Source organism: Pelodiscus sinensis, chromosome 30 (genome assembly GCF_049634645.1).
Source record: "Pelodiscus sinensis isolate JC-2024 chromosome 30, ASM4963464v1, whole genome shotgun sequence".
NCBI lineage: Eukaryota > Metazoa > Chordata > Testudines > Trionychidae > Pelodiscus > Pelodiscus sinensis.
Window position 1 is genome coordinate 5,298,940 of NC_134740.1, and position 10,458 is coordinate 5,309,397.

A 10,458-nucleotide genomic window follows, 5' to 3' on the forward strand; every position below is an offset into this window, starting at 1 on the left:
GGCCGGCCACTGTCCCCACACCTCATGCCCTCCACCCCGAGCCCAGGTGACCCCACAGTTGTGTGGCTTGGGCCCACGCAGTTCACCCCCTGCCACCCGTGTTGTATGTTTGCAAGGAGGACCGCCCCTGGAGTAGGGTCCTCCTCCATGTATTGTAACCACCGGTCTGTGTCCTGGCCCCGTGGAGGGCGGGAGGGTGCTTGTGTTGCATTCACCTGTGGAACTCCCTGCCAGTGGAGACTGTGAAGGCTTTGGGCTAATCACTAGTGTTTGACAGGGAGTGAAATGCATCCCCACACAGTGCCTGGGAGCACATCTGCAGAGATGGTCTGGGCTCTCAGATCCCCATTGGTGGGATATCTCCTGGACTGAACCAGAAGAGTGACTGGGGGGAGGGGGTGTCCCATCCTTGAAGCAAAACTCAGGTGGCCCTAAGGGCAGCCCAAGTCTTCCCCCCCCCCTCCTTCCCACTATCCCTCACACAACCTGGTAGCCCAACGGACATGTGTGGCTACAGTGGGGACTTCCCTCGGGGAGCCAGCCAAGGCACCGGAAGCAGGCGAGGGGCTCGGTGGGGGCCACGGTCACAGGGCTGTGATGCTGTGGTTTACCCAAGAGCAGCTGGCTGTGCCTCACAGCCAGGCATGGGACAGTGTGCCATTCTCCGTGCTGCACCATAGGTGCGGGCTCTGGGCTGAGTCCCTGGGGCCCTGGCCAGTTCCAGCCGGCATCCACCCTTCCCCCTGGTCCCGCCTGAATGTGTGTGAGCAGCACGGTCCCAGGTGTGCCCTGCAGCTGTCTGCCACGGCCACGTGCTGCTCGGTCACCAGGCTGCATGTGGTTGCACGTGCTGCTTGCTGCCTAATGCTACACAGCATGCAGCTCATGTGGCCTGAGTGACATGCTCTCCTCCTCCCCCCTCTGGGCACCTGGCTTCCCCACCCCCCGCCCGCCCTCCACCCTTGTGAGTGCAAACTGCAAAGACTCACTGGTGGAACTTTCCCCGGACTCGGAGGAGCTGCTGGAGGGGGCCTGCTGGGTGGCAACGCTGGCCTCCTCCCCCGAAGTGCTGCTGCTGTCCTCTCCTTCCCCCGCCTCGCTGGTTCGGATGACGGAGGGGGCACTGGCAGGTGTCCACCGGCATGTCTGGGCTTTGCGGGGCTGACTGGCCCAGGATGGAATGCAGCTGGTCATAGTGGGGGCAGGTGTCTGGTCCTGCCTCGCTGGCCCACACGTACCTTAGGCGCAGCTCCTTAACCTTCGCCCAGACTTGATCTATGTTCCGGGCAGGGTGTCCACGTTGGGCCAGCACCTCGGCCATCCGGGACCGGATATCGTGGAGACCCTTCTCCTCCTGCCATAGGTCAAGGAGGGTCTCCAGCTCCCTGGGGGTCCAGGAGGGAGCCTGCCCTTGGTGGCCCCTGGGGGCCTCCTGAGCTGGGGGTGCAGGTGGCTCACCACCCAGAGCTGCCATGGCTGGCTTGTGATGGCTGCTGGTCACTGCAGGGGCACTGTGGCAGACCTCAGACCACAGGTTTGAGGCACGCTTCTGCCACGTGCACTCAGCAGCCTGCAACTGCTTTAACAGCTCAGGTTACCAGGAAGTCCGGGGCTCCTACAGAGTCTCCAGGCGTCCAAACCGCTTTTTTCAGTTTATTCTGCTTTTTCAGAAAAGTGTTAGCTAGCTGACTACACTGGCCCTTTTACGCAACAGTTTTTCGGAAAAAGGACTTTTGCCCGAACGGGAGCGGCAAAGCTTTTCCAGAAAAGTGCTGTTTTCGCACAGTAGCTCGTCAGTGCTTTTGCGGAAAATCAAGCGGCCAGTGTAGACAGCTGTCAAGTTTTTCCGGAAAAGCCCTGATTTTGTGGAAAACTTGCCAGTCTAGACACAGCCTCAGTGTCCCTAATTACTGCTGCAAAGCCACGAGTACCCTGCTACCAGAGCTTCTTTCACCATTGGCCAGTCCAGTGTCCTTCTTTTCTCTAGTCCCTGCTGAACCTTCCAGCCAGAGGGGAGGTTTAGGGTGGACCCAATCCCACCCACTTGCTCCAGGTTCTGGCCTAGGGCCCTATAGGAGGGGGCAGCCCCAATCAGGTGGTGTAGCCTGGCCCTGGCCCCCTGAGCAGCAGCCCCTCCCTGGGCCACTCCCCCAGCTCTTCCTGCAGTACCTTGTTCCTGATATTGCAGAGCGAACCTTCACACCAGCTCACTCAGGTGTGTTCTCTTGCTCTGGGCTGCTCCCTTCTCTTTGGCTGTGTCTACACTGACCAGTTTTTCCGGAAAAACTAGCCAGCTGTCTATACTGGCCACTTGAATTTCTGCAAAAGCACTGACTTCCTACTGTAAGAAATCAGTGCTTTTTGCAGAAATACTATGCTGCTCCCGTTTGGGCAAAAGTTCCTTTTGCGCAAAAGGGCCAGTGTAGACAGCTGAGATTTGTTTTGCGCAAAAAAGCCCCGATGGTGAAAAAGGCGATCGGGGCTTTTTTGCACAAAAGCACGTCTAGATTGGCCACGGACGCTTTTCCGCACAAAGTGCTTTTGCAGAAGAGGGTCCGTGCCAATCTAGATGCTCTGCTCTGAAAATGCTTTTAACGGAAAACATTTCCATTAAAAGCATTTCTGGAAAATCATGCCAGTCTAGACGTAGCCTGTGTAAGAGGGGCTGGGGGGGCACTGGGGTGTCTGAGGGGAGGGGGGATGGGTTATAACCTCTCCCTTGTGTAAGTTGGGGTTGGGGGGTATAGGGAACACTGGATTGCCTGAAGGGTGCAGGGGATCCCAGATGGCCCTGATGTGACCAAAACCACAACAACTGCCTGGTGAGGCCCTGTCCCGGCCTGGTCCAAACAGCGGCTCTGTGACATGGCAAACCACAGTTCTTTCACATGTCCAGTGCACGTCAGCCAGACTAAAGGAGAGAGCTGGCCAGGTGCAAGGAGCTTGGAGAGGCAGGGACACTTTGCACAGGTGCAAGCAGGAGCTAAACTCCTGCCTGCTATGAGCCAGCCTAAGGAGAGAGCTGCCCGGGGGGTAGGGGTGCTCACTCTGGTTGGGTAGCTCTGCAGGATAATTAACTGTTAACTGTTGATATGTAAATACAGCTCAGGCCAGGAGGGGGAAGCAATCCGGGGTGTGTTTCTGGAAATCCAATTCAGCCGGGGCTGATGGAGGATCCGTGGGGAATGGAATGTGCTGTATCGTAGCTCAATTGGGCTGTTGTGGGGTCACAAATCAAGTGACCCCAAATGTGGGAACTGAAAACTGTGACACCAGTGCTTGCAGGAGAGACAGCATCATCGGAAGAGGTCTCAGATGAACAAGCCTCCCACCCCTTCCAGAGATGAGTGTATGGAGCTGGGGGGAAAGTGTTTGAGTCAGCCTGCTCCTGCCAGCCAGGTGTGATCTGCAAGACTGGTCCAACCTGCCTCTTTCCTCCTTGTTTTAAGGACAGATTTAAAGCACACTCCAGCAGGAGTCTTTTTGCTAGTCCAGTGGGAACTGAAATCTTGCCAGTCTAGGTGGTGGCTAAAGAGTTGAAATCTCTGAGGGTAGGTCTGCACTACAAAGTTAATTTGAACTAACAGCCGTTAGTTCGAATTAACTTTCATAGTGGCTACACATGGAAACCGCTAGTTCAAATTTAATTTAATTCGAACTAGGGGAGCGCTTAATTGGAACTTGGTAAACCTCATTCTATGAGGACTAACGCCTAGTTCGAATTAAGGGCTGTGTAGCCACTTAATTTGAACTAGTTGGAGGCTAGTCCTTCCCATCTTGCCCTGGTGGCAACTCTGGGCCAAACCAGGAAATCTCTTCTGCCCCCGTCCCGGCCCCAGAGACCTTAAAGGGCCACAGTCTGGCTACAGTGCCTGTGCCAGGTGCAAGCCTGCCAGCACCCAGACAGTAGACCCTGCACCTGGCATGGCATGAGCCAGTCACCTGCTGCCACCGAGCCCTCTGCTATTCCCAGGACCAGGCTGGCAGCTCCTAGGAGCCTGCTCGGGGCCGCAAAAGGTGGGCGCCCGCCTGGTCTAGTGCGGAGATCATGGACCTCATCGAAGTTTGGGGGGAGGTTTCCAGCGTCCACTATCTCCACACTAGCCGCTGCCAGCCTAGCCACCAGAAGCCATATGCAGACCCAGGAGCAGATCCACTGCAAAATTAAGGACCTGCGGCAGGCCTACTCCAGGGCATCCCAGCCAGGGGCTGACCCGGAGGCATGCCCTCACTTTGAGGCCCTGGACCGCATCCTGGGAGCTCATGCAGTACATTCCCCCCGGATGGTGTTCGACCCCGGGGCAGAGGGACCTGTCCCTGACACCGAGGAGGAGGAGGAGGATGCCGAGAGCCAGGAGCCTGCAGGGAGCCTGCCCAGGACCCCCAAGGAACCCCACAGAGCCCATCAGCTGTGTCATCCGAGGCCAGGGAGAGCTCCACATGTGAGTGCCATCATGCTCCCCTTATGTGTATGGCGGGGGTGGGAAGCAGTGGAAAGGGAGCCCAGGGACCGTGCGCCTGGGCCTTGCCCATCATGGAGCAGCAGCTGGGTGTCATGCAGGGGCCCTGGCCCGTTCCCCACATTGCAACCTCACCTTGCAGAGGTGGGCTGGGTTTCACCCACCATGTCCCCAGGGAGAACTGACCACTGCTCTTGTTTCACCACAGCTGCAGCACCTGGGACTGCAGGGTGCACCACCCCACCTGCAACAGCCACCCACACCTGGGCCAGCAGGCACACAAGAAAGTTGGAGGACTACCAGTAGCGGCACCTGCGGCTACTGGAGCACCATCTCAATACCCAGACCACTGGGTCCAGGAGGATCTGCGGCTGCGACAGCGAAGCGTGGAGGTGCTGGAGGAGCAGGGCCGTGCCTTCAGAGGCCACCTCCAGACCCTGGTGGACAGGTTCCTGCCTCCTCCTGCTCCAGCCCCTGCAGCCGCCCCAGCTCTCACTCCTCCTCCCACCCCTGCTCTCTGTCCCGCTTTCTCCGCACCCCCCCGTCCCTCCTGCTCCACCCTCCACACCCACTCTCCCCTGACGCCCCCGCATCTGCTGTGCTGTGAGACGGGAGAGCCAACAGGACCCCCAACCCTGAGCTTTCCCTTCAGTTCCTCCCCTTCCTCCCCTTTCTAGCACCCAGGTTTCCCCCTCCCCTCTTCCACCCTTCCCCCACCCCAGTTATGTAAAATAAAAAGAGATTTTTGTTGGTAAAACAGGTGTCTTTATTTGACATTAGGAAGGGGGGTTAGGGAGGGGAAAGGGGAAGGAGAGGAGGGTGCAAGAAGGCCCCAGTGGGGCATGCAGGGAGAGTTCAGTCTTCCTCCACATGGAAGCTCTCCTGCAGGGCTTCCCGAATCAGGATGGCCCCCTGCTGGACCTCCAGGATGGCAGCCATGCAGTCAGATTCAGCCATCCAGGTTGGCAGGAAATCCTCCCCCTCCCGTTCTCATAAATTGTGCAGCACACAACATGCTGCCACCATGGGAGGGATATTGTGCTCAGCGAGGTCGAGGTGGGTGCGGAGTCATGTAAATAGGACCCTGGTGAGCTTGGCATTGAAGACCTGCCAGGAGGGGTTGAGGTGCCCCGTGTACGGCTTCATCAGCCAGGGCTGTATGGGGTAGGCCGCATCCCCCACCAGGCAGATGGGAAAGTCCACGTCCCCAACCCTGATGCAAAGGTCGGGGAAGAAGGTCCCAGCATGCAGCCTCTGGCACACAGGAGTTGAGGAACACCCTGACGTTGTGTGCCTTGCCAGACCAGCCCACATTTATGTCCGTGAACTGGCCCCGGTGGTCAGACACGGCCTGCAGGATCACGGAGAAGTAACCCCTTGCAGTTGATATACAGGGAGTCCTGCTGTTCCGGGGCATGGATGGGGATGTGCGTTCAGTTGATGGCCCCCCCACAGTTGGGGAAGCCGAGGGTGCCGAACCCCTGGATGACCGCGTCTGGGTCGGCAAGATGAACCACCCTGCAGAGCAGCACCCGGTTGATGGCCTTGACCACCTGCAGAAAGACACAGCAAACCGCGAATCACTGCGGCACCCGGGTGGCTGGGAGTGTTCTTTCCCTGGCACTGCCCTGCACCCCACTCCTGGAAGCAACTCCCACAGGCGGCGTATAGTACGGCCAGGACAGACCGAACCCACCCGTGTGGGGCACTGTCACCTCTTCCCCCGCCCCCATTTTCCCTGGACCAGTGGCTGGTGAGTGCGGTACCTGCATGAGGTGGATTTCCCCATGCCAAACTGGTTCCCGACAGATCGGTAGCTGTCCAGCGTGGAGAGCTTCCACAGGGCGATGGCCACACACTTCTGGAGGTTGATGGTGGGCCTCATGAGGGTGTCTCATCGCTGCAGAGCAGGGCGAGCCAGTCACAGAACTCCAGGAAGGTGTTCTTTTTCATCCTTAAGTTCTGGGTCCACTCTTGGTCTCCCCAGTGCTCCAGGACGATGTGGTCCCACTAGTCGCTGCTGGTGTCCAGACGCTGGTGTCCAGGAGCTGCTGCGGCTCCTCCTCGGCCCCCAGGGAGGCCAGGGGGAGAGGCAGGGGGCTGACGTGCACCAGATGGTGCCAGGCAACCTCCAGCCATTGCTGGCAGGCTTGCAGCAGCAAGTCCAAAAACTGAAGCAGCATGCCCAGGGCGCGCTCTGGCTCCATGGTGCCAACTGTGGTGGCATCTCCAATGGGAACCACCGACACAGGCAGGTGGAGAGGAAAACGCTTTGCTGTCCCTCGGCGAGGTAGTCAAGCAAGTGGAAAAGCTGAGAACCAGCTGTCCAGGGGGGTCCCTTTAAGCACGAGCTTCAGATAGCCTCAGACAGCAGCCACACAAAGCAACTACTACCCTGATGCCCTGCCGGAATAGGTTTCAGCTGCCCTTATATGTGATCCAGCGTCTGATCAATGTGGACATGATATTTCAAATTAGCAAAATGCTAATTTGAATTAGTTTTTGGGTCTAGATGCGATATTTCGAACTAGCTTGTTTCGAATTAATAAGTTAGTTTGAATTAGTGCTGTAGTGTAGACATACCCTAAGAGCTGAAGTCACTGGCTTGTCCTGGAGCCAGACCTATTACAGCCAGTGGAGCAGCTGGCGGAAGGGACTGGTGCGTGGCCAGTAGGAGCAGAAGCAGGAGCCGGTGGCCAGCAGTGTGGCTGGTGGAAGCGAGCGGCAGGCAGCTGGAAGGAGTGGGGGCAGGCGTTCCGCAGAGTGGCTGGTGGGAGCGACCGGGGAGTGGTCAATGAGAGCGGCAGCGGGCATTCAGCGGAGTGGCTGGTGGGAGCGACCAGGGGGCGGCAAGTAGGAGCAGCAAGTAGGTGGCCAGTAGGGCGGCTGGTGGGAGTTACTGGTGGGCAGCCAGTAGGAGCACTGGCAGGCAGAACAAGTGGGCCACGGGAGCAGCACAAAGGTGGCATGGCCTCAGGCTCAAGGAGTGGAGTCATCATGATGATGTGTCAGGGTCTGTGCTTAGAGCTGTAAGTGGGGCGTTTGAAGTGGGGTACGGAGAAAGTTCGGGTAAGTGAATGGATCCCTTCTCTTGTTGGACTAGTGAGACTGAGAGGCAAAAGACATTGCTCAATCCATTTGAGCTGGGACGGTTCCTCATGGGGGAGGGCTATGGACTCTGTTGTGGGATTTTCCCAAGTTAATGCCATGTGACTTATCTCTCTTTCATTACAATTTTCTTTTCTACGCTCAGACTCTGTGCCTGCGAGTGGAGAAGCAGAGGTGCCCAGGGGCATCCGAAGTTCCCAGGCTACTGGATGGGGGCTCAAGCCGGTTCTGTATGAGCTGGACCTCTAGATATTGAATCCAGCCCTGGTTGCTGCCGGCCCTACCCAGCAGAAGGGTCACACAAGCATGCAAATTGGGCATCGTACAAGAAGACCGGGAGCAGGCTGGGACCAGACTGTTCTATCTCTGATCAGCAAAACAATGCCACTCGCAGCCAGGAAACTGCCACCCAGGCACAGAGTTGGCAACACCCTGAGTAGCAGGATGTCCCCCAAGGATGGGCTGTCCAGATACCTCAGCCAACACATGACGAATTCCTGAGTGACGCGGACTGGCTCTGCTATACAATGTGCTTAGTGAGAACACTCGACAGGAGGGAGAGATCAGGATGGACCCAGGTGTCCTGCCCCTGTAACTAGAAGTAACGGACCCTTCACACCGGCACCCCCAGTGCCTGGAGTCCCAACTGGTGGAAATCCAAAGGAGCATGACCTCCAGTCAGGTACTGTGGGTTGCAGACGGGTGGAGTGTAAGTAAATAAGGCTTCATTATATTCTAGTAGAGCTTCTAGGAATTGCTTTGCCATTGCTTTGGGCTGGGTTAATTGCTATACAACTGACAATATTTAACGCTTAACTTGTCTAGGAATTGTTTTTAGGGCTTCTTAAACTTAAACAACTGTGTTAATTGCTTTTTCCTGGCAAGAAAAATGAAAGTGGTTCAGTTTCTCTGGAGTGTGCTGGTTCCCCTTGGATCTAAAAGAAATTGAACTACGCAGCAAGGGAAGATGTTCAGACAAATTATAACCTCTCCCCTGTGTAAGGTGGGGCTGGGTGGGGTACAAGGAACGCTGGGGTGTCTGAGGGGAGGCTGGAGATGTGGAGGCAAAGGGGGGCCTTGGGGAACAGGGGATATCAAGGGGACTCTTGTGAAATTTCTGGGGAGCCGGGGATGAGCTGGACGTCTCTGTGTGAGGTTTGGTGCCTTAGAGCGATGGACCCGCAGGCTTCGGCAGGAAGTGGCCGCGTCTCTGGGCACTTTGCCCTTATTTGACCCTCTCAGCAGAGCTCCCAGAAACACTCCGACCCCCGGGTTCCTGTGGCAGAGATACCCCACCAGGGCATCTCTGGGCACTTTTTTGTCCCAGTTGGACCCACTCAGGGAGACCAAGAAACATTCTCCACCTCCCTCCCCTGTGGCAGAGATGCCCCGCTGGGTGCCAATGAGTCTCGTGCGTGGGGGGGGGGGGGCAGAGGGGCTCCTACTTCCACTGGCCAGAGAAAGTGTCTGGGCTGAAATGCCCCCGGCTCCGTCCACAGGTTGAGCCCAAACTCCCTTCCCTCTTGGATCCTGCCCCCCCCCCCCCCCCACACACACACAAACTCGCACCTCATGCTGCGTGCGCAGGGAAGGGTTTTATTGCCAGGAGCAGTGAGAAAATTCAACAAAGTGGCAGCTTCCCCCAGGATCAGACCCTCAGCCCAGGCGAGAGGGAGGGGATGAGGCTGTGTGGGCTAATGGGCACAGAAAGGGGTGGGGCAGGGAAGGGGCGGTCAACCAGGGCTCATGGGAATGTTGCTCTGCCCTCGGACACTGAAATGAGGCCCCCAAAGAATATTCCTGGGAGATTTCAGAGTCGCTTGGCAGGCTGGGGGTCCTGGTGCCAGTCGGGGGATGGGCGCCAGGCCAGTCACTGGTGAGGGGGGTTGGGAACCGGGCCCTAGCATGGGAACCCCCCACAGAGCCGGGCAGGCAGCCCCTGGGATAACTGGGCACAGGAATTTCCGGGGGGGACTCATGCCAGTGGGACAGAGACAGGGCAGGCCCCAGGCTGCCTGGGAGCTAAGCGGGGTTCAGGGGACCCTCTCCCGGCCCTTGGCCCACACCTGGCTCTACACGGTTCCCAGGACGCCTACGGGCTCCCCGCCACGGCAAGCCACACGGATCCTGCTTCTCCTGAAGCTGCCCAAAAAGGGAAAGTCCCGCTGCTTGGACCCCCATAGCCCATACAAGCCACGTAAGGCCATGCGGCAGGTGGTGGTGGGGATGCGGTTCCTGCTGATGCACGTCCTGTTCAGGGGCTGGGACCCGTCCCCACAGCGGCAGAGGCTGGCGAGCTGGCTGGGATCGGCATGGACGAAGATGAAGGGACGTCTCGCGGTGCCAGGCAGGGAGCGCCACTGCCGCATGATGTAGTCGCAGTACTGCTGGCCGGGCGGGGGTCTGCTCCTGGGGAAATCCACGTGCCTGGCCACGAATTCCTGGGCACTGCGGGATGCAAAGAAGAAGGCCAGGCCGGCCGGCAGCAGGGCCAGGAGCAGCAGGAGCATGGGGCGGAGTCCCCCCGAGGCCATGTCGTGTGCCTGGACCCACCTGCCATGGGGAGAGGGGGAGATGGATGGAGACAGTGTGGGGCCGGATCTGCCTGCTCCCTGTCCCTCCACCCCAAAGCTGCCCCAAATACTCCAGAGCAGGTGGGGAATCTCCGGCCCAGGATCCAGCCCTCAAGACTTAGAGCTGCCCCAACATCGGGGAACCCAAACTAGCGCTCCAGACCCCACAGCTCCCGCACCATCCCCTATGGACTCCCAGGCTGTGCTGAGAGCGTCTTTCTCCTCTACGCCCAAATGGCACCCAAACCCGCTGGAGATCTGGCTGCTGTGGGGTCAGAGTCTGAACAAACCCCTCCTTTCCAGAGAGCATGTAGAAG

The 10,458-nt window shown here is 58.2% G+C and overlaps 1 protein-coding gene across 1 annotated transcript; it reads right to left on the reverse strand.

Annotated features, from left to right (window-relative positions):
- Positions 1-9,640: 9,640 nt before the first annotated feature.
- Positions 9,641-10,102, reverse strand: LOC142821140 (ribonuclease-like). The gene has a single exon (XM_075911939.1). The coding sequence runs from the start codon at positions 10,100-10,102 to the stop codon at positions 9,641-9,643; it is 462 nt and encodes a 153-aa protein (XP_075768054.1).
- Between the last annotated feature and the right edge of the window lie 356 nt (positions 10,103-10,458).

Excerpts from the sequence above, each read along its gene's own strand:
- LOC142821140 (XM_075911939.1), bottom strand. The coding sequence starts at position 10,102 with ATGGCCTCGGGGGGACTCCGCCCCATGCTCCTGCTGCTCCTGGCCCTG.